Source organism: Pseudophryne corroboree, chromosome 10 (genome assembly GCF_028390025.1).
Source record: "Pseudophryne corroboree isolate aPseCor3 chromosome 10, aPseCor3.hap2, whole genome shotgun sequence".
In the NCBI taxonomy this organism is placed as follows: Eukaryota; Metazoa; Chordata; class Amphibia; order Anura; family Myobatrachidae; genus Pseudophryne; species Pseudophryne corroboree.
The window spans coordinates 118,772,743-118,797,689 of NC_086453.1; the positions used below are offsets into that span (position 1 = coordinate 118,772,743).

The following is a 24,947-nucleotide window of genomic DNA, read 5'->3' on the forward strand; positions in this document are numbered from 1 at the left end:
ACTCCAAAACATGCTTGCCTACTCTCCCGGAATGTCCAGGAGACTTCCGAATCTCAGGTGACTCTACCAAATGCCCAGAAAAGTAGGCAAGTCCCCTGAGCCTCATTTAGTTGGACTTCCAACTATCAAACACATGTGCAGTAAAACGGAGATCCATGCAAGTGAGATCTGAGAACAATGCAAGGTGTTCTTGTGGCCCCTCTGCCTGAGGAGGCAGATCGGGCCCATGCATGTATAACTAAAGTACAAGCAAGTGTGGCATGCCTCATGGAGTTGAAGCCTACTTTGGAAACAGACATATCTTTAGTACTTAAAGTCAACTTCACCTGGAAAGAACACTAGTGGCTCACACTATTAAAATATGGAAGCAATAAATAAAAAACCCATGCTGGCTGAAATAAATACAAGGGTCCAAACAGTAAAAGCCTCAACTAGCACCAGACTATGGCAGGCTGGTTTGTTGGGTTAGGTACAACTGATCAATAGTTACTGTATGTCAAAATTCATATTGACATGGACAAACTGTTGACATGTAGCATTTCTACATGATGAACTGTCAACAAACCATCCCTGGTGGTCTATTGGTCTCTTACCTTCTCCTGGCAGCAGCACCGCCGGCTCCAGCGCCTTCATCTAGGGCCTGGCTGTGCTGTAACAGTCACTTCCGGCATGGACCTGTAATGCTCCTGCACAAGTATTTCTCCCCCTATCTCAAACCCTTACTCCCTCCCTGCAGCCTAAGTCTAACTTCCCACTGCAGCCTAACCATAACCGCCCCGGCGGCGCCTAATCCTAACCGTTGGCATCCTCAGACTGTTCACATTTCACATGTCGACATTCTGAGGATGTCCACATGGTGCCTGTTGACAGTCTGAACTGTGTCAACAAACTAATGTCGATATGGTGGTGTATTGTGAATGTCAACATGGTTACCGCCAAACCTTCTGATTAGATATCGGCCAGTTCCCAGTGTGACATGAAACAAGCAGTGTGGGGATGAATTCTCAAATTACTGCATTTAGAGCTACAGTACGTGTATCTTCAAGATAGAAAATATGTTAAGATATCAAAATGCACAGAATAGAACATAGTTTTGTGTCTAAACTTTAGGAGAACATTTGCGGAAAAAATATTACGTTCAACTCTAAATAAGGCCCATTACATTATGTAGTGAGTGTTAACATTTTGTTGGCTCTTTCAGTTGATGAATTATTATTATTGAAACTAGTATACCGCCATCTGTTCACCATCCTTATACTGTCCTACTCTTCTGGACCCAGGGCAGCAGAACTGTAGTAAGAGGTCTATTTCTGTTTTCTTATCTGTTTTATTTTTCCAAGATACCGATAAGTCCTTATTATTGATGCAATTGTGCCAAACAGCCCCTCTTGGCACAGCAGGTTCTATGACCAGAGGGCGATTTAGGGGTCAGACCGCCCCTAAGCACAACATTATTGGCCTTCTTCAGATCGAGACCGGTCCCAATGACTCCAGACAGCCAATGCAGCCCCAACCTCCCTACCCACTATCTCCTGCACCACAAAAAATTGCCCCACCACTACCAGTTGTAAAAGAATCAAATAAATTGTAATGACCAACCAAAAAAAAGGAATCCCCAGATCTCATTTGGCCAGTGGCCTAGAAGGGCTATCATGCAGGGTGTCTCTTTTGACAAAAATGTATCACAGTCACAATGTGATGTGCACCAAGACACTGTGCTGATTAATTTGATATGCAATTAATTTCATGAGATTCATTTGATATGGGATGTAGTCATGTGACCGGCGGTCAGGAGACAGACGGTCACATAACCTCCCCCTACATCCCGCCCCCTCACAATCCCGATGGTCGGCATGCCGACCAACAGGGACTTTTCCACTCGCGGGTGTCCACGACACCCACAGAGTGGGAATAGAACCCGTGGCACCACCGAGCCCGCAGCATATCGAGGGCAGTGAGCCCGCAAGGAGCTTCCTGCACTCGCCTACCCTCCACCGGGATTCCGCTGCCGGGATCCTGGCGCCGGTATGCTGACCGCTGATCGCGCATACCACACTCATTTGATATGTGACACTTGTATATCTGTGTTTGACTTGATGAATCTGTATACAAAGTGCTATGATGCAACCGCCACAGCTTTTTTCCACACCAAGTTCCGTTGTGCTTCATATACAGACTCAGTTGTACACAGATATACAAGTGTCACATATCAAATTAATCAGACTAATACGCATTTTTGGCAAAAAAAAAAGCACAGAATGGCTCACTTACGCTGTGTGGCATATTGAGGCTAGATGTACGAGGATACAGCTCTTAAGAGCAATTCTTGTTTTTGCAAAACCTGGTACATTGATGGAAAAAGCTAATCACCACAATGGAACAAGTACTAAAAAAGATTTGGTTATGGATGACTGGCGCTGGGGATCCCGACATTCAGCATGCTTACCCCAGGATCCCGGCCGCAGAATGTCGGGGTGGGGGTGTGGTGAGTGCAACAAAGACCGCCGGGTTCTCGACTGCCGGCAACTCAACTGCATACCCTATTCCCCACTAATTTCCACTCCAGAACGTCTTTCCTTTATGCAGTCCTTAACTACAATATCCTCATCCTATTGACAGAAAATAGCAACTGTAAATCTTACAAACATCTTCTCTGTCGGTCAACACTTCTACTGTTATAGATGGGTGAGTGAGCAGAACAGGGGGGCAGAGCAGTGGGCGAACCAAGGTGACATGGCATATGCTGGGCCTTGCACACTAGTAATAATAATAACCTGCAATGTATTTTCAAGAGATAATACATAGACCACATTTCACCATGCAGAATAATAACATATTATATAACGTAACAATATCATATAAACCATGTATCAAACTTAAACAATACCAATAAAACTTACTGTACCACTAAGCCTTTAAACTGTCAGCTTTAAACCCTCTTTACCTGACCATTCTCTTTCAGTAGACCTTTGTAATCGGCAGCGGTCAAGCATTATACAGTAATCCAGTGGTGCAAGCAGAAATATTTTCTTAGTGGCACGGAGTGCCGAAAAATGGGCGTGGTCATGTGTTGTGAAGGGGCGTGGCCATATGCTGCTAGTGGGAGTGGCTACATGACACTAGCGGCGCGCCACACGACAGCCCCTCCCTTTTTTTTATCTGGAGGTAAGGCTAAAAATATATAGTAATGCCTCCAGTAAAATAGAAATATATAGTGATACCTCCAGTATAATAGAAATATATAGTAATGCCCCCAATTTAATAACAATATATATAGTAATGCCTCCATTATAACAGGAAAATACAGCCACTGTCGCACTCCCAGTAACCCTGACAAAGTGGGAGGAGCCGTCATGCTGCCAAGCACCATGGTCTTGTTGCTTTGTGGCACATTATAATTGTGAGAAAAAGAAAAGGAGATTTTTTGCTGCGCCAATGTGTCTCAATTATCTTAATAAAATTTAAACAAAGCTAACAACTTAGAAATAAAATCACAAATGTCAGAAGTGTGTGCGCCTCTATAAGGAGTAGTGTGTTACTCCTAACTAATAAGCTGGAGAAGAAATGGGTAAAAATAGAAGCGCTCAACACTAACTGACCCTGCGATCCAGAATTAATTCACAACCAAAGTGTCAAAAGGGATTTTTTGATATATTAAAAAATATTTATTACAATACAATAAAAATTGCACAATAAACCAGATATATATCTGACATAAAAACCTTTTTCCTCACTGAAATTCTGTATCAAAAGATATTCTACATTCACATCAGTTACAAGTGTCAACTAGATAACTAGCAGCAATTAGGTTGTAACAATTGTTGCAGTAAAGTTACCAGGCTGTTTGTTTGACACTGTTGGATATACCCTCAAACACAATTGTTAAATGTAGAATTAAAAATGAATATGGAATACAATCATAGGCTCTATATACAAGAGCTGTATTCTAAAACGTCTCAAAGTTCCAGGAGCCGATGACAGGTGATAATGAATAGTTAGATTACCTCTCCAATAAGGCTGAGTGGTCCCGAGCGTCCTCGGGTGAGCCTAGTTAAAATGTATCTTACTATGTAAAGTAAAATAAAATATAAAATAAAATAAATAATACCAACATACAGTTTGCAGTAATGTGAATCTTCCTATTTTAAAATATAATTCTGTTACCATGAATAAACACATGCTCTCTTTCTCAAATCACATACATAGTTTCATTAATGACAAAATAGTGTTACATTTGCATTAATAATTACAGTACCTATCAGTCACTAAACTTTGAGGTTTTTAACTTACTGAGTATATTTGCAGTATTTTCCGTCACAATATCCGTGTCTGGGCCATGGAAAAATTCGGAAGCAACACACCGACCTTTTTCTCGACCTGCATCAAACAGAATGAAATAGCCAAGTAATTAATTACTGGAATACTGAGCGTACAAATATATAGCAAAATGACTCATGACTTAAATATATACTTTAATAAACAAATTCAAGGGAAATAATTTACAAGCAGTACCCTGCAAAGTACAGTAACTGTGTTGCAAGTTTGTGTGCTATTACAACACTAGTTTACATTCTTTTGTGTTATTTAAGGGGTCTCCTTGTTAATTGAATGTGTCCACTGTATGCATTCCAATACTTATTGTGGTCTGAAAGAGTATAACTTGCTAATTTGGGTCTGGGTAAATAGACATTAAAATAATGACTTATGTACAGTTGCTTGCGTTCAAAGTCTTGCATTACTGTTAAGAAGGAAATGCCTGCAAGCTCCGCTATTTCATAATACACGGTCAAGTCACATTATTATGACCACCGCACCAGCTAATAGCGAGAGTAACCCCGTGTGCAGCATGAACAGCAGCTAGATGGGCTGAACTGTCGTTTTAGACACACATCTGGTAGTCCCCTGGTTAATTTTGATGGTGAGCTGGTCCACTGTAGCAGACATTCACCTCTCACATCAATGCAGTCTACACGTTGGTTATTTGCAATGGTGCCATTTGTCCAGCTATGATACACCTTCACCACAGCAGCACGCCAACAGTTAACAAACTGCGCTGTTTCAGAGAGCAGATTATCATCCCTTTTTGCAACTCGAATAAATTGCCCCTTTTACCCATGACAGCATTGAGTGACATGTGTGCAGACGACCTATTGCACACCTTATATACCCATCGAGCCGGCGCCTGACATGTGATGTACTGCATGGGCTACGATCTGCCAACGTCAAATGTAGGAGGTGGTCATAATAATGTGACTCGATCGTGTATGTCTTTCTAAAAACTTTATTTTTGCATATTAAGTTCATGAATATCTTTGTGTATTTATCACCTGCCATCATCCAGGCCTCATACAGCATTTGACTCCTCACAAATGATACACTCTCACTGCACAAAGCCATGGGTCAGGGCCGTAACTAGGTGTGTGCGGAGGGGGCACCGCACATAGCGCTGCAGGGTAGGGGGCGCAGTTGGTAGCACTTGTCAATTATCTGTTTTAATTACTTTCACTTTGAGCTTCCCCACTTTTTGAAGCCCAGTATCTCCTGACCACCACTGTCTCCTACCCTGACCCCTTCTGTCGCTAATACCTATACAACATTCATGAACTCATCTTGAGGTTTCTTTGTTATTCAGTCAAATTGTCCTTTATTACATTTGAAGATGCTGACATACCCCGGATTTGAGCCCATTGCCTGTGGCATTGCAGTCAGACACTCTATTCATTGAGCTATCTGCCCTTACATAGAAAGCTAGAGAATTTTAAGCTAGAGAATTCTATTTGAAGCTTACCTTGTACTTTGTGAAAAAATGATCCGCATTGCTGCTGAGAAGATCTATTTATTGTGTGACTGCAAGAGATTGGATGTGTGGCTGCACACCACATAGATCTGCTCAATTGCAATACTGATTATTTTTTATACAAAGTACCAGTAGCTTCATATAGTGTCCATAGTATTAATGCAGGATCAGATAGCTCAATGAGTAAGGTGTTTGGTTACAGTTCAACAGGTTATAGGTCTGAATCCCGGGTATGGCAGTATATTGTAACCGAATATTAATGACAGGGCCGTAACTAGGTGTGTGCAGAAGGTGCATTGCCCACAGCGCACTTGCCCTGTTGGCGCACCTTCTACATACACCCTGAGTGGCCGCATATCCCTCCCGCTGACGGCAGCCCTCCCGCTCCCCTGTGCCTGGCATCCGCAGCAGCCCCAAGCACCGACCAGCTGGAGCCGCTGATCACTGTGTAAAGTCAGCATCCGTGCTGGACAGGATATCCCCCCTGTGCTGCTGCGCTCCCGCGGCCTGCCCCCTCTCTGCATGTGAAGTGTACAGACTCTGCAGAGGAGTCAGTTCTGTACAGGAGCCGGCAACAGTGCAGGAAGAACGTAAACCTCACGTAAGTGCCTACACAGACACTACACTCTATACTATATTACACTTCACTACACTACACTACACTACACTACACTACACTCTACTACACTCTAAGGGCAGGGGGGGGGTGTAAGGGGAATCTGCCTGCCGTAATGTGTAAAAAGGGGACTCTGCCTGCTGTACTGCATAAAAGGGGGAATCTGCCTGCCGTAATGTGTAAAAGGGGGACCTAGCCTGCCGTAATGTTAAAAGAGGACTCTGTCTGCCGGAATGTGTAAAAGGGGGACTCTGCCTGCCGGAATATGTGTAAGTGGCGCTACTGTGTGGCATATTATGAATTGGTATTATTTTGTGGCCACGCTTCTTCCCCCATGAAGCCACACCCCTATATTTTTGGCACACGCCTATAGCGCGCACTGGCCCTATTTTAAATATGATGTGGGAGGGAGGGTGCCAATGCGGTTTCTTGCACACAGCGCTAAAATGTCTAGTTACGGCACTGCCATGGGTAATATAATAAATCCCACCTCTAAAAAGTCACATGACATAGCAATACAGAGAAACAGCTTCAGGTCTTATTAGCGCTAGTATATAGTAGCACATGACCCCATATGAATCCTATGGTAAAGTAACAATCGCAAATGTCTGTGTGTAGCAGACTGACACTCTGGCAGCCGTACTGTACAATATGTGTTATGTCTGCCCTATACAGTGTGACGTCCTCCCTCACCTTTTTTCCCCTATGCCTTCACATAACATGCTTACAGTCTAAGGCTAGGTACACACTATACAATTATCAGGCCGATTCACCAATAATCAGGAAATCTAGATGAATTTTCTGTAGTGTCATTCCTTTTCTGGGCAGACACAGATAATGCGGGACAAAAATGTCCAGAAACACTCAGCTTTAACGGTCATTCAAAATTTCCAAAAGATATTGGCCAAAAGGTCCCGATATCATGTAGTGTGGGCATTTATAATAATAACATCCTAGATTGCCGGCAGTGCGAGATGCCGTCCCATCTCGGGCATTTTTTTAAAGGGATGATCACTTATAAGGCATTGTTTTGCCTTGTAAGTCATTTTCCCCTTTAAAAATATGTCAGAGATCGGCGGCATCTTGCATCTCCCACGATCTGGAGCGTCATTACATCCAGTCCCTTATTTGCTAGGATTTTTTACGTTTGCCTCATCATTCTTGTGGGCGGGCATGTGCAAATAATCAATCCATGTTCCTGAAAATCTGCAGATTTTTTCTTTAAAATTGTATAGTGTCTACTGCTTACAGTGTATCCGGAAAGTATTCACAGCGCTTCACTTTTTCCACATTTTATTATGTTACAGCCTTATTCCAAAATTAAATAAATACATTTTTCCCCTCAAAATTCTACACACAATGCCCCATAATGACATTGTGAAAAGAGTGCTTTTGGGATTTTTGCAAATTTATTAAAAATAAGAAACTAAGACATCACATGTACATAAGTATTCACAGCCTTTGCTCAATACTTTGTTGAAGCACCTTTGGCAGCAATTACAGTCTCAAGTCTTTTTGAATATGATGCCACAAGCTTGGCACACCTATCTTTGGGCAGTTTCCGCCCATTCCTCTTTGCAGAACCTCTCAAGCTGCAGGAAAGCGTTGGTGTACAGCCATTTTCAGATCTCTCCAGAGATGTTCAATCGGATTCAAAACTGGGTTCTGGCTGGGCCACTCAAGTACATTCACAAAGTTGTCCTGAAGCCACTCCTTTGATATCTTGGCTGTGTGCTTAGGGTCGTTGTTCTGCTAAAAGAACCGTCGCCCCAGTCTGACTCAAGAGTGCTCTGGAGCAGGTTTTCATCTAGGATGTCTCTGTACATTGCTGCATTCATCTTTCCCTCTATATTGACTAGTATCCCAGTTCCTGCCGCTAAAAAACATCCCCACAGCATGATGCTGCCACCACCATGCTTCACTGTAGGGATGGTATTGGCCTGGTGATGAGCGGTGCCTGGTTTCCTCCAAACATGACGCCGGACATTCATGCCAAAGAGTTCAATCTTTGTCTTATCAGACCAGAGAACTTTGTTCCTCATGGTCTGAGAGTCTTTCAGGTGCAGGCAGGCTTTTTACTAAGGCGTGGCTTCCGTTTGGCCACTCTACCATACAGGCCTGATTGGTGGATTGCTGCAGAGATGATTGTCCTTCTGGAAGGTTCTCCTCTCTCCACAGAGGAATGCTGTAGCTCTGACAGAGTGACCATCGGGTTCTTGGTCATCTCCCTGACTAGGGCCCTTCTCCCCTGATTGCTCAGTTTAGACGGCCAGACAGCTCTAGGAAGAGTCCTGGTGGTTCTGAACTTCTTCCATTTACGGATGATGGAGGCCACTGTGCTCATTGGGACCTTCAAATCAGCAGATATTTTTCTGTACCCTTCCCCAGATTTGTGCCTCAAGACAATTCTGTCTCAGAGGTCTACAGACAATTCTTTTGACTTCATGCTTGGTTTGTGCTCAGACATGCACTGTCAAGTGTGGGACCTTATATAGACAGATGTGTGCCTTTCCAAATCATGTAGAATCAACTGAATTTACTACAGGAGGACTCCAATTAAGCTGTAGGAACATCTCGATGATGATCATTAGAAACAGAATGCACCTGAGCTCAATTTTGAGCTTCATGGCATAGGCTGTGAATACTTAGGAACATGTGATTTCTTACTTTTTTATTTTTAATAAATGTACAAAAATCTCAGCAACAAAAAAAATCACATTGTCATTATGGGGCATTGTGTGTAGAATTTTAAGGCAAAAAAAATGAATTTATTCCATTTTTGAATTAGGCTGCAACATAAAAAATGTGGAAAAAGTGAAGTGCTGTGAACACTTTCCGGATGCACTATATATTGGAACCTTCCACTGGCAGAAAAATTGTGCCATTTGTCAGTCTGATATCGCTCTAGTATGTAGTTAGCTTTGTCACTTGTGGCTGGAAGCCATATGTATAAGAACATGTATTTTGTGGAACCGCACTAGATAATTATTATTGCTAGCGTATAGAAATAAATGTAAACAATGACAGACCAATGTACATGCAGTTGTTAAGTAGATATAGAACTGCTAGTGATTGGCGGTGCTCCCAGGAATTTTGTAGGTTATACTACAATTAGAAAGGACAAGAGGGAAAGACAAAAAACCCTTGTTTGGGAGCACTCATTTGAAAAGATAGAAATTATATGTATAATGAAAAAATATTAAGACATAACCTTTATTTTAATCCTTGAATAAAAAGAGAAAAATGTTGGACAAAAATTAGGGCTAAAAAGGTTAAACAAGATTTTTACACACACGAGCCCTAATTTTTGTCCAACATTTTTCTCTTTTTATTCAAGGATTAAAATAAAGGTTATGTCTTAATATTTTTTCATTATACATATCATTTCTATCTTTTCAAATGAGTGCTCCCAAACAAGGGTTTTTTGTCTTTCCCTCTTGTCCTTTCTAATGGAAGCCATATGTGTTTGCTTTCCATAGACATACTGAAAACAAGATAATTTGTAGGACTGATAAGTGTATTTTAAAAATGTACTTAACTTGAAATTTTTTAAAATAAATAAAAAGTAAATGGAATTTCTACATTAATGGAATTTCTGCCATGTTGCTTGTATGTTGGTACACTACATCACGCAAGACTACCCGGACTTCACTTTTTATTTTCTTTGCTATAACTATAAACATGTATTTCATTACTTAAAGTATATTTTACAGTAATACAAAATTACATATTTATAAACAGTATGCATCAAAATGTGCAATAATGATCCTAGAGAATGTATAAGTATGCATAAGTACATTACACACAAGTGGCTCTTCAGTATTATCCTGTTTATGAAAAGATTTGCAAAAAAGAGCAAAGAGTTTGATCAGGTGTTCACCTTTCTGACATAAAGTGGTTTTATACCAAGATGGTTTCCCTTTCTAGAACACAAGATGAATAGATCTTTTTAAGTACGTACAGACAGGCAATCTGACCTGGGTAGCCGGTTTTGGGGCTTTGAAATCTATTGCATGGTTCCTTTTGCACATATACTTAAAAATAGATTATTACACTAAAAATATACTCCGGAGGCTAAATGTAATAGCCTATGAGTTCCGGAGGTGAGGGAATTTTGTGCAAGTCTAACTGTTTTTTAAAGCAGCAATCATTTGGAAGGCAAAATTAACCTGGTTTTGCCTTCTAAATGATTGCTGCTTTAAAAAAAAATGGGCAGACTGGCATAAAATTCCTGCTCCTCCAAAACTCGGAGGCTATTACATTTGGCCGCTGATATTTCCAGCATATACCCGAAATAAAGACATTAGGTGAATGGCCAACATGTCAAGAACACTGACTGCAGTTTAGTGATAATAAAGAATATAAAATCTCACTTGGAGTTATTGATTAATGTGTGTCCATCAGTGGCATATCTTTAATGGGTGCAGACAGGGGCGGATTGGGAACAAAAAGCGGCCCTGGAAAAATTTGTACTAGTGGCCCCACATGGGCAGCACCAGAGGTGTAAGGTCTAGCCATGGGCCATGGCAGCAGCACCCTCCCCCCACAACTTTCCAGAGAGTGGGCATGTCCAGCATCAAGGGGGAAGTTAAAAAGAAATAAAATTAAATGTTATGAGCACATTATATGATACATCTTCAGAATTTAGGAAACTATATAATTCTTTAGAAATATATATTTTCTTGGTTATTACACCAACCGTATCCCAATCACTATTCACTCAATCTTATATATCAGCCAAGCAGGCAGACAGAGCATACACTAGATCATCTGCAATCACAGGCTAAGTGGCAGTAATTTTCATATATGCAAATTATTTAGCATCTTATTCATTAAGTCTATAAAAAGGACCACATGTCCTCAAACAAAACAGGTCCCACGGGTGCGTCGGCCCACTGGGAATCTTCCCTGTAAGCCCTATGACCAATCCGCCTCTGGGTGCAGACTAGTGTGTGAGGTGCACATGGGCCACTGGGTCTAGGAGGGACCACACCGCACACCCTCCACCAATTTCTACAATACTTACTGTAACTCCCCGAAGATCCGCGCTGCACAAATCACCAGGAAAATGACGTGGTGGCCATTTTCCCAGGTGCAGTAAGAAAATCACTGGGGAAGATGGCAGCTGCACCATTTTCCTGGAGACCTGCACATGCACAGTAGACTATTTTTTTTTTCATTAGCAGTTTCTTATATAGCGTAGCATATTCCGTTGCGCTTTACAATTAGAACAACAGTTATAGAATAAAACTGGGCAAAGACAGACAGACATAGAGGTAGGAAGGCCCTGCTCGCAAGCTTGCAATCTATAGGCACAGCGCCACAGTCTATTAGTGCTCCTAGTGCTCAGAGTCTAATGCGCTGCCAGCTAAGGAGGAAGGGGCCTGGACGGAGACTGCACATGGGCCCCCTCCACTATTAATAGTCCCCTGTTGTCCATATTGCTGATTGTGACTATAATTTAAGGCAGGGGTATTTAACAAGCAGTTGTTCACCTGCTGTTAAACTACAAATCCCAGGATTCATGGCAGGGCATGCTAGGATGTGTAATTCCACAACAGCTGGAGGGTTACATGCTGAACACCCCTGAGACTGATCTAAATCATCACCTGTACTCCAGCTACGGGGTCTATTTACAGTGGAATGGGGTTATATACCGGCTGACGGGATGCCGGCTGTCAGTATACCAAGAGCGGCATCCCATCTGCCGGTATATTGGCAGCGAGTCCCCTCGTGGGCTCACCACGCTCCGGGCCCAGTGGCGAGCCCACGGGTTCTATTCCCACTCAGTTGGTAGCGTGGACCCACCAAACGAGTGAGCATTATGGGGGGTGTTGGCATTCCGACCGCCAGCAATATGTTGGCTGTCGGGATTCCAGGATGCCGACAGCTGGCATTATAACTACATTCCTTTACTAAGCCTTGGAGACAGATGGTGGACGGAGATAAAGTACCAGCCAACCAGCTCCTGTCATTTTTCAACCACAGTATGAAAAATGTCAGTAATAAGCTGATTGACTGGTACTCTCTCTCTCCAAGGCTTAGTAAATTAACACCGAAGTCATATTTTATGGGTTTTATTTGCCAAAACACATCAAGTACTATAATTATTGGTGCAACAACTTAAAATAATTAACTTCTGCATATTGCTGTACAGAAGTGCATGTTCTGTAAGCTAAAAACAATGTGAGACATCTGTACGAAATCTGTAAGATCTTAATGACATTATATATGATATATACTTTAATTTAAAGAAGTAACTAAGGCAATTACAGTGCATCTCATCAAATGGAACTCTGGGGGTAATTCAGATCTGATCGCTGGGCTGCTAATTTTGCTATCCTGCGATCAGATAGTCACCGACCCCTGGGAAGTGTAAATTCGCAGTGCAAGTGTGCGATCGCATTTGTACGCCGAGCCGCAAAAATCCACTGTGTGCAGTCTCTGCGCAGCCCAGGACTTACTCCTACAGTGTGATGAGAAGAGGCTGATCGGGGCCGGAGCTGATGTCACACACTCTCCCTGAAAACGCTTGGGCACGCCTGCGTTTTTCCAGAGACTCCCTGTAAATGCTCAGTTGCGACCCACAAATGGCCTCTTCCTGTCAATCACCTTGCGAACGCTCGTGCGATTGGAGTTTTCACACCATCCCATCGCTGACCAGCGATGGCCATTGTTGTCCGATGCGAGTGCGCATTACTGTGCATACGGATGTGCAGTTAGGACCTGATCGCCCGCTGTGCGAAAACGCACAGCAGCGGTCAGATCTGAATTACCCCCTCTGTACAGAGGAAGGTAATGTTGGTTTTAAGAGTTTCATACGGATTGTGAAGTGCAGTAATTAATGGCAAATCATTTGGGTTTTTCCCTGAAATATAAAAGTAAAGCTACAAGCAAGCACTGGCAGCCAAATACAGACAAAGCTATTTTGGATGGTAGAAAGTTTGCAAAAAGTTGCTTTCAAGCCTCTGGGCAGAAGCACAGAATCATATTTCAATTCCAGAGTAGCATTTGTGGGAAGATAGCCAAAGGGAGAAAGCGCCATTTATGTGGCTTACAGACAGTGACTAAAGAAAAGACACAAGCTGTAATATAATATAGACAGTACTTGTCAATACTTTTTCTTCCTTAATACATTGTTGCAATATGAACAGCCCACTGATATATATGAATTATATTGGTAGCAAAGAATTTATATTTATGGTTGTAGTACTGTTCTGTTTTCGATAGATACAGTCACCGTTAAATGCTCACCTAGTCCAGACATAATTGTTTGGATATGTTTGCAAAAATTTTTGCTAAAATTTGGGACAAAGGTAATGTTTATGTTGGGGGTGGGGGTCGAGAGTAGAGGAATTAGGAGAACAGAGAGGATACATTTAGCATAGCATACTGTACATGTACACTACAACGTACCTTTCTGTTCATCACTAGTATTGGTTGCAGAGGGCTAGGACCAATCAGGACCTGCAATCTGCTACTATATATCAGCGTTACTTTTTATTGGTTCCCCACTCATATCCATATCTGCAGTGGTTGTGAGACAAAGCATGGAACAGCCACCGGGCTGTGACATTAATGGCTGTACAAAGTTAAGGTTTAAATACCAAAATCAATTTCAAGACCTTGGGGCATACGTACTAAAATGCAGGATTATAGATGTGGTGATGTTACACATAGCAACCAATCAGATTCTAGCTATAATCTTCTAGAAGGTGCTAGATAGATAAGTAGACTCTGATTGGTTGCTGTGTACAACATCTCCACTTCTACAAACCCGTACTTTAATGAATATACCACCTGGTGAGTGGTGGTATATTCATATACTTATATACTTATGAGCGGTGTGCAATAAGTTTCCAGTTTTATTTACAAAGTATTTGCCAGAAGAGTCTATGCAAAGTTACAGGCGCTGAACCAGGGGCATTTTAAGAGAGGAGGGGACCTGCGTGCAGCCTCTACTGTGCATGCATAGGTCTCTGGGAACATAGCCTCTGCACTTTGTTCCCTGGGACATCTGCAGTGCGCATGTACAAATCAATCAGAAATGGCTGCGGTGGCCATTTTCCTAGTGATTTGTGCCCGCACAGCAGGGACGCCACCACGGGACTCTGGAGGGGTAAGCCTACTATATGGGTGCAGTGTGGGCCCACCCAAACCTAGGGGCCCGTGTGCACAGCACCCATTGTAGAAGTGCCTATGGCTTAAACCACTTGGACCAGTCCGAAGCAGGTCTTCTACATGCTGGATGAAGGTCTCCACTGCAGCTTTCCGGTGACTCAAAACTAATCCCACGCATTTTGTGCTTAATTTGTGGGAACAAGAAGAAGTTGCAGGGAGCTAGATCTAGACTGTACGGCAGATGACCATGCTCCTGGATGCATTCATGGGCCAGAAAATCCACCACTTTCCTGGACTTGATGGCAGCTGCATTTTGTGCTGGAGAAGGGCAAGTTCTTGTTGGCGTACCAGACCACAGTCTGTCTGGGATTACATGAAGAGCCAGAAGAATTTGAGCAAGACTACATCCACAAGAGATCTGTGGCTAGCTCCAAGATGTTTGGAACAATCTCCCTGCCGAGTTCCTTCAAAAACTGTACCTAGAAGAATTTATGCTGTTTTGAAGGCAAAGGGTGGTCACACAAAATATTGATTTTATTTTGATTTCTCTCCTGTTTTTTCACTTTGTATTTTGTTAATTGATAAAAATAAACTATTAACACTTCTATTTTTGAATACATTCTTACTTTGCAGCTATTTTTCCACACTTGCCAAAAACCTTTGCACAGTATTGTAGTTCCAGATGGGGAAGCAAGCCAACCAGGTCACAAAATCAACCTAATGCAGATTTAGAGCTTGACAACCAGACACATTCAGAATCTTCACCAAAGAAGAGAATGATTAAAGTTGAGCCACTATATCCTCAATATCCAATCCCGAGGAGGACAATCCAAGGGAGGGTTACACCTGCAAGTCTGTTATTTTCCAACCATTTCATGAGTGCACCTGAGTACTCTATCATTGCTCAATAAATCTGTTAATACCTGTCAAGCAAGTTTCCTTCTTATTTGATGGTTGAACTTCCAAGTGAAGCAGTAGCACAGAGAAGTCTCAAGAAGAGAAACTAATGCAGAGTTAAGCTTGTTCCAGCCCAGAACAGATATATGAAATTACAGGAGTTTTACCATCTGTGTATTTGCGGGAAACTTGTTAGCTTGTTTGCCATTTTATTAGTGTATATCTTAATATACACTAATGCTGGTCATACATTAGGACAACTCGCATTAGACGAGAGTCGTCTCACAACCTCCTCCCCACCCATGCCAGCTCTTCGGCATACAATAAATCGAAAGGTGCTTTTGCACCTTACGATCTATTGTACGATCCGCAATGGACCCCTACCAAACCATCAGGGACACACATCACATCGTAATCGCACCCAAAACATTCATTCGATAGGTCAGATGACGCGCCGATATAGTGTATTCGCTCACTCTGTCGACCTAGTGTATGGCCGGCATATGCTTTGTGACAGTTTTTGTCAAATTAAACTATTTCTTAATGTTCTGTATGAGTTGTTAGCAATTTTTTGTGCAAGATAAGCCTGATTATTATTGTGGATAGAGTGAGCATAGTAATCAGTCTCATCACATCCATTTGTTGTATCATTTGTATATAGTGGTAGATGACCCACTTTTGACAATACTGGAATGCAGTTCCTAGTGTGCGCAGTGGTCCTGGCTCTGGCATGGAAAATATATTGTATATCCTAAAATATATACCATAGCAAAAGAACTCATCTCTGATGAGAATAAATGAAGAAAAGAAAGAAAAAGAGAGAGAGAGAAAGAAAGAAAGAAAGAAAGAAAGAAAGAAAGAAAGAAAGAAAGAAAGAAAGAAAGAGAAAATAAGAAAGAAGGAAAGAAAGAAAGAAAGAAAGAAAGAAAGAAAGAAAGAAAGAGAAAATGAGTGAAAGAAAGAAAGAAAGAAAGAAAGAGAAAATGAGAGAGAAAGAAAGAAAGAAAGAGAAAATGAGAGAAAGAAAGAAAGAAAGAAAGAAAGAAAGAAAGAAAGAAAGAGAAAATGAGAGAAAGAAAGAAAGAAAGAAAGAAAGAAAGAAAGAAAGAAAGAAAGAAAGAAAGAAAGAAAGAAAGAAAGAAAGAAAGAAAGAAAGAAAGAAAGAAAGAACGAAAGAGTTGGGTTCCCTGAAACCAATGAATTATTGTAGAGGAAGTCCTGAATTTCCAAAATATGCCCTCTGGTATCCATCCTAAGATACTAGTATACGACTGAACAGGCCACTATCACGCTACACAAGACTTTGAGGATACTGGCAAAATCCACCCTGTTTCGGCGCTGCTGACCAGGAGAACCCTTCCGATTTTCACCAAGAATAGGATGGTCTCTCTGCCAGGAGCCCATACTGTAGGTTGTGGCTCTCTAAATTAACATTGTAACATAGTCAAAGAGGTTGAAAAAAGACATCAGTCCATCAAGTTCAACTTATATTAGTACAGGATAAGATGGATAGAACACAATTCAAAACTGATTTTAACCGTGATGTTTGAAGTGGCACAATGGACTGAAGCTGACACAGAAGCATCAGGGGTGAAACTGGAACACCACAATCATGCCAATAAGCTAAAGATGCTACAGGTGCAAAGACATTAACTATTATGTATGATGCAGAGTAGAGAAGGCTGTAGATGGAGACATCCAGGGCTGTATTAACTCATGGCTGAGCCCCTAGGCTTAGAACAGTCCTTCTGCCTTTGCCTTTAACGATTCGTGCCCTAACAGTGCCTCAGCAAAAATAATAATAATAATAATAATATATATATATATATATAATATATATATATTTGTCCCTAGTCCCTGTGGAGCCCATAGGCCTCAGTCCAGTCAGCCTTAAGCATAATACAGCCCCAGAGACAGCGAACAAGCTGCAGACACAGGAACACCAGGGATCAGAAGACTGAACTGCACCAGGAGCCTACTCCATGAACAATAGATTAAGTTCTGTCACTGTCTGTCAGAAATAGGTTGTTTAAATAGGATTCTAGGGCAAAAAAAACATGTGATTGGACCAGACCACTCACATGAGCAGAGTGAATGGTGCAGCTTCCTTGTTAGGTAAAATGGAGGCCCCCATGCAAGCGATGCTGCCTAGAACAGAGAGAGAACCCAGCCACTAGCCAGCTGGAGGAGAATTATGCCCCTGTGGCTAATTTCCCCACAGATATTACCCTGCCACTCAGGACCCGATAAGCGGCCACCAAGGTCCGGCGTGTGACAGTAATGTTCGCATTGATCAATGCACCCTTGACTTCACGTACCAACATAGCAGACCTGGACAGGAACATTTCAGCTACCGACTTTTACTGCTTCAGATGTTCATTGTAGAAGTTCACCCACTCTATCCAGATTCCCCATCTGGTTCTGGGGGCAAAGTTATAAATGCAGTTTGTAACAATACATTGACAAAAACATCTTTTATTGCTTAAACTAATTTGTTATCTTGAGAAAACTTACTTCTAACTAGTGATGAGCGAGGTTCGGTTTTACTCGGTTTTACTCGGTTTTACTCGGTTCTCAAAACGGCATCTTATTGGCTATCCAAAACACGTGACATCCGTGAGCCAATAAGATGCCGTTTTGAGAACCGAGTAAAACCGAGTAAAACCGAGTAAAACCGAATCCGCTCATCACTACTTCTAACTATTTTAAAGCCCATGCATCAAGCATGTAAAATTAATCAAGTTGGTGTAGAATTCTTGCAGATCAGTTGCATAAAGGGTCGTAGTATCAGAATATAAAATTAGTACCTTCTCTTCACGAAATCTTATACACACCTTCAGTCCATCATTCATGAACCTTGCAATGGTAGAATGACTTGTATGCTTCAGTGCAATGGTAGCCAACCCTGGTCCTTGAGAGCAACCAACAGTTCACGCTTTCCAGCTCACCTGGCAGGTGCACATGTGCAGTCATTACTAACTGTCACTTTTTAAAATATCCACAGGTGGAGCTAATCAATTAACTTGTGAGTCTATGAGGAGACCTGGAAAACGTGCACTGTTGGTAGCTCTCGAGGACCAGGGTTGGCTACCCCTGCTCAAAAGCTTTTGAGTAAATAAAAAATGGCTTGGTAGGGTTTTCAGGGTCTACAGTAGTTTACCAACAAAGAGGTTAGCGATGGAGAGACCCACAGTATCCAACAATTTGCACACCCATCAGAAGGCATCACCTCAGACACCTCTTGTGCCTGCATGGTTACTTCATAGCAGATGTACAAGCAGTTGTTTTAGAGTGTTGCATGGTCTGAAATTTCTCAATTACAGGACTTCTCCAAGAAGGAGGAATTCAGGAACTTGAGCTTTTTACATCCTTTGCACAACACATCTTTATAGAATTTGATTCCTGAAGACAGGACGTCCTTCGGCCTCTATGTTAACAGTACTCGCTTCATCGGTAAATCATATGCTTATTTCAGGTATTTAGCGCAATTTGTGACTTCATGGCACATCCTATTTGTTTTGCCACAAACTTGACAAACAATGACTTGGTTATTAAGGCAGCATCTATTGCGAACCGGGATTTTAATTTTGAAGCAAGCAAGAATGCAAGCAGTGTAGTTGCAAAAATACCTTGTATGATCACTTTAAGTTACAATTTCACCCAAGCACTCATAGTACATGCACAAAAATAGCCAGCTTCCTGTTCTGTCTTGGAAAATCCCATCTCAAGTAGCTTCCACTTCCCTTTGGTACATTCCTTACAATTTGCAGATATTCCACATGGGTTGTTTAAAAATATATCATGATGGTCAGGTGACTAAAAACTAAGGGCTAAATGTAATAGTCTCCGAGTTGCCGGAGGTGCGGGGAGTCTGCATGTTTTTTTTAAAGCAGTAATTATTTACAAGGCAAAACCAGGTTAGTTTTGAAAAAGATTTAAAAAAAAAACCTTCAGAGAATCTTATTATCAAAATATTTGGATTTATGTAATTACACAATACATATTTTAAATACTGAAATATGTAAAATTAAATTAAATTGAATGATGCTATTACCCTATTTTGTGAACATTTATTTTTACAAGCAACTAAATAGCCAGAAAAAAAAAACATTTATATAAAAATCTCAGCTTTATTTATGACCTAATGCACCAATGTTAAATATCAGCAGGTGTGCAGCAAGTTCTATTGAGTAAAGGCCCCCCATACATCAGCAATCAATTGGGGCAGTTTGGAGTTTTGCAGATGATTGTGTAAATAAATCTGCAATGTATGGGTTCACAGATTCCAACCAAAACGTTTTGGGATTGGTAAATCAGGTTGTCCAACATGTTGGATTTCACGGATCAATTGCAGCTGCAGATTGTTAGTGTGTGGCAACAATCAGCATATTTGCAGACCGGTTCTAGTAAACTTATGAGCCTTTGAAGATTGGCAAATCTGTATCTGCTGAAATTGATCTGCAAATCACTGAAAAATATCTGTAATGTATAGGCTCAGATTGGTGCATTGGGGAATCTTTAAATCTAGGAAAAATTCTGCAATTTTTTTTTTTTAGTGATTGCTGATGTATGGGAGCCTTTAGAGGTGCCTTCTGTGACAGGATGGCCTTACTCTGCCACTCAGTTTTTCTCAGTTTTCCAGTGGATTTAGCACTTTGTCTTGGGGTTTCCATGACCACTTTTACTAGTGTTACTAGGCACCACTTTGCAGGTGACTATAGCTGATTCCTCAGACAGCTTACTTACCCCAGCTGCCTTGGGTACACACCATAGCCAGGGGGAACACTGTTGTACCAATTTAGGGCCTGATTCCAAGTTCACTTGTGTTGAGGTATAGCACCCAGATTCCTGATTTTCACCGTTGTATGCAATTTCCCTCTGGAATTGCGAGGGTGGGGAGGCTCCGGAGGGAGGGTTGCATTCCAAGAAAAGGGGGTGAGGTTCCCCCGTTTTCTAGAAGGGAAGAGCCAAGGGTCTGTGTGTCACCATGCAAACTTCCTGGCCTCACAGCCCCTGCATTTGTTTTGGAGGTTTGACTACATTTTTTACATTGATGCATCTCACCCTGGGAGAGAAATTAGCTGCTGCAACTCCACTGAAGTGATCAATCTAGGACAGAGGTTGCCAAACTCGGTCCTCAAGGCACCCTGATGGTCCAGGTTTTAAGTATATCCATGCTTAACCACAGGTGACTTCGGCCCTCATTCCGAGTTGTTCGCTCGCTAGCTGCTTTTAGCAGCAATGCACACGCTAGTCCGCCGACCTCTGGGAGTGTATCTTAGCTTAGCAGAATAGCGAACAAAAAATTAGCAGAACTGCTACTAAATAATTCTCCGCAGTTTCTGAGTAGCTCCGGACCTACTCACAGATTGCGATCAGCTCAGTCCGTTCAGTTCCTGGTTTGACGTCACAAACACACCCTGCGTTCGGCCAGCCACTCCCCCGTTTCTCCAGACACTCCCGCGTTTTTCCCTGACACGCCTGCATTTTTTTGCAAACGCCGGGAAAATGCTGAGTTGCCGCCCAGAAACGCCTCTTTCCTGTCAATCACTCACCGATCAGCAGAGCAACTGAAAAGCGCCGCAGGATCCACAGAAAAACTGCTAAGTTTTGTGTTAAATAACTAAGCGCATGTGCCCTGCTTGCCTCGCGCATGCGCAATTTTCAACAAATCGCAGCATAGCAAAAATCGGCAACAAGCTAACAACTCGGAATGACCCCCTTCATTAGAACCTCAGTCAATTTGATTTAGTCATCTTTGCTGATACATGGACATCTTTAAAACCTGAACTGTTGGGTGTCTTGAGGGCAGAGTTTAGGATACACTGGACTAGGGCATGATTTCTTCACATGTGGCAAGCGCATGAGGCATGGTTTCACAATTTATATAAGCATGCCCTAATCGTCCATGGCATAAGGCAGTGGTTCTCAATCTGGGTTATTAGGACCTAACACAGTTAACTCTTTCTAGGTCACCTAATTTGGCACAGGTGCATGACCAACTGTCACATTTCAAATAGCCTCATGTGACCTGGAAAACATGAACTGTATGGGGACCTGAGGACAAAGTGGGATGCGGCTGTTGGGATTCTGGCATTCAGGATACTGATGACAGAATCCCGACACCCAGTGAAATGCCGGTGGTCGGAATCCTACCAAAGCCCAGAATTCCCACTCGGGTGGTGGCGAGCACGGCAAGCCTGTGAGGGGACTCGCTGCCGGCATTCCGGCTGTTGGGATTCTGGTGTCAGTCTCCCGACTTCCGGGATCCCAACAGCTGGATCACACACTCTAATCATACCGATAGAGTGTGTGATCCATTGACATAAGGACACAAATACAAACATCAGCAGCAGGGCGTAGCCCACATGTTGATGTGATTTACAGCATGCCCCCACTCGCTCCACTAGGGAATGAGCAGAATCCAGTTGAGTTTCATTCATTGACAGGAAGCTCAACCAGTTCAGCCCATTCCTCAATTTCTCTCTAAATGCTATGCATTATTTCACGTACACCTTATTGATAATCAACGGTGTTTAAAACATGTGGGTCATATCTAAAACTAAAGTATAACGTGCGTTTAACACTAAACAGGTGGTAGCTGTAACAATTTATACATTCAGTGTTAACTGGACATTACGGTGAAGGATGGCTGAGGTCTGCTATGACATCCAAATAATGGAAACTTATTAAAAAAGACAAAGACAAGTTTTACTGTAAAACGGTTATGTGATAGGAGATTTTATTTATGGGATGTAGGAAATACTAACCTTTGCATTGATCTGATATTTCAAAATTAATGTTCTCCTCTAGAAGGTTTTCAGTGAGCAAAAATAAATCACTTGTGGCAGGTCTCTGCATTCTACTTCTGGCAGCCTCCGACTGCTATACAATAGCTGCTGTGTATAGATTGCTGGGACCTGGTGAGTGGTATTCCTGATTAGCTGGCATCTCTCAGCTGTGACTGGCTCATTGTGGTGAGGAGCAGGGGAAGGCAAACACTTTATATTTATTTTTTTACACATGGAAGTTCCATATATAAGGGTGGTTCAATAAATAAGGTAAACTCTCATTGTGTAAATTAATTCAATAAGTGCATATATGTATAATTGGTATGCGGTCAGGATCCCGGCATTTGGAATCCCGACAATGCTCGGAATATTAACGCCGGGATCCTGACATGGATTACAATGGCAGCTCCGGTATCCCGAACAATGAACTGCCGCCATTTAGGAAAGGTAAAGTTAGCAGCGGGGAGTGTGTTTGTGGGGGGGGGGGGGGTGTTATGGGGAGGGTTTGTTGGGCTGTGGCTGAGGGTTAGGATTAAACTGCGGGAGAAAGAGGGTTAGGCTGCGGGGAAGGGAGGGTTATGCTTTGGCTGCGGGAAGGGGTGGGGTTAAGCTGTGGAGAGGAAGGATTAGGGTAGAGGGTTAGGGATTAGGGTTAGGTACCTCACTGTTTAGGTGCTTGGAATCCCGGCACCATTATGCTGCAGTTGGTATTTTGACTGCCATCATCCCGTACGCCAGGATATCGTATGTATTCCGTATTATCAATAGTATGGCCTTGGCATAGATTCTTTTTCAACATAGTCTTCATAACTTGCTAAGCAATTGTACACCAAGGCATCTATCCCAAAATAGAAGAAATCAGTGTCAAGCGCCTGAAGCCAGGACATGACTACTTGCTGAATTTCACCATCTGTTGTGAATTACCATCCACCCGGGTGCTTCTTCGATGGTCCAAAGAGATGGAAATCACTCTGTGACAGGTCTGGGCTGTAGGGAAGATAGTCCAGCTGGATCGCTGCTCATCTGAATCTTCTGTCCTGCGGTTTTCAAAGGCAGCGCACCAAACCATACTTGCCTAGCCCCTCGAAACGGTCGGGAGGCTCCAGAAAATCAGGTAGCACTCCCAGCCCCCCCCCCCCCCCCCACAAAGGCTAGTTTCCTGCATCTGCCACCGGCCCCTGCACCCACCCGCGACCGCCCACAAAGCACATGTGGACGATCTGAGGGAGACCAGGTGGCGCGATTTACGCTGAATTGCTTCATCGAAGAACTGCCCCCGCTACACAGTGCCAGTTTTCTCAGCAGGGGGTGGGGCCACAATGACACATTTGTACTGCCACACCCCTCAAACAGTTGGCCATGCCCTTTATGTGCCAATCAGCCTGCCCCCTGATGGCTGTGAGGGGAAGCAGCAGTCTACATGCTCTGGCCTGGCGGGAAATTAGCATAAAATAGAGAACATTACACATGTGGGAGAACTTGTTCCCTTACTTCTTGAACCACTGATATATTAGTTAATTAATTTACTGGCCGAGATGTAATGGGAGCAGAGTTTATCGTCTGGGAAAGAGATGCACAAACTAGGACATTATAATGTGGGACTTTTTCGTGGAACTTGGCCAATGTAATGGTGTACATCTTTTGAGCTCCAAATACAAAACGAATCCGACTTCTTGAGGGATATTTAGAACAGGAAGCATCCGACTTTTTCAGACCACCTGGAATGCATATTTTAGTTTCACAGTGGTAGAAACCCCAGTCTTCCAGGTCCATATGCAGATCCTGCTGAATAAAATGATATGGGTCATGCCTATATTCTGTGTGTACTGTACTTGCTTCTATATCGGCATACCTAATGTACCTTATGTTACAGTGTTTGGCTGGAAAACACTGTAGCATGACATTTTATATGCAGATACAGCCGCACTTATATGCAGAATGTAGGCATGCCACACATCATTTTAATCAGCAAAAGCTGCATGTGCATTCTATTTGCGTCATTTTGTGAATAAGATGCATTTTAATGGAAAAAGTTGACAGAAAAAGGCTCAGCACTATCAAGTCACGCCACAGCATCGTGTGACTAGAAGGGTTGGTAAACGTGCAGGGAGGCTAGATGTAAGTGGACATATCTATATGTCTACCCACAGGGAGAATGAAATAATCAGGATAAACTGTAGGAAATATGGGCAGATTACTGAGAATGCCCACACACTGCCCAATATCGGGACCGTCTGACATACATTTTCTGGCAGGTCTGACTGATCGGATAATCAAAGCCGAACAGCGGCAGCTCCTATCTTTCTGAAGGAGGGGGGCTGACATGCTCATACTACCTAGAGGAAAGGAGAGCACTGGCCAGTTACCAGCCTGGTACAGGCACCTGCGCAATGGATCTTGCAGGCCCCAGGACTGGCACATGTGCAAGACACCAGCTTCTATGGACTGCATCGCTGCATCGCGCAGCCACACAGCGGCGTCTGGGCATGCGCTGGTCCTGGCACCTGCCAGATCAATTACATAGGTGCTGGGACCCGTCTTCTCTCTGCAGGCATATGGGGGTAGCGTCAGCCACACTACTTACAGTAAGTACGAGCCGCCGCTGGTTGAAACACATCAAAGAGCAGAACATACATGCAATATATTACAATTAAGATACATATATATATATTTTATATATACATTTTATATATATATATATATATATATATATATACTAGGTGAT

At 42.6% G+C, this 24,947-nt stretch overlaps 1 protein-coding gene across 1 annotated transcript in view; it reads right to left on the reverse strand.

The window, feature by feature from the left end:
- Nucleotides 1-24,947, reverse strand: part of CACNG7 (calcium voltage-gated channel auxiliary subunit gamma 7) — a 218,630-nt gene that overhangs the window by 15,433 nt on the left and 178,250 nt on the right. The window contains exon 3 of the mRNA XM_063942765.1: nucleotides 4,291-4,377. Coding sequence (XP_063798835.1) covers nucleotides 4,291-4,377 — 87 coding nt within the window. The remainder of the gene's footprint in view (nucleotides 1-4,290; nucleotides 4,378-24,947) is intronic.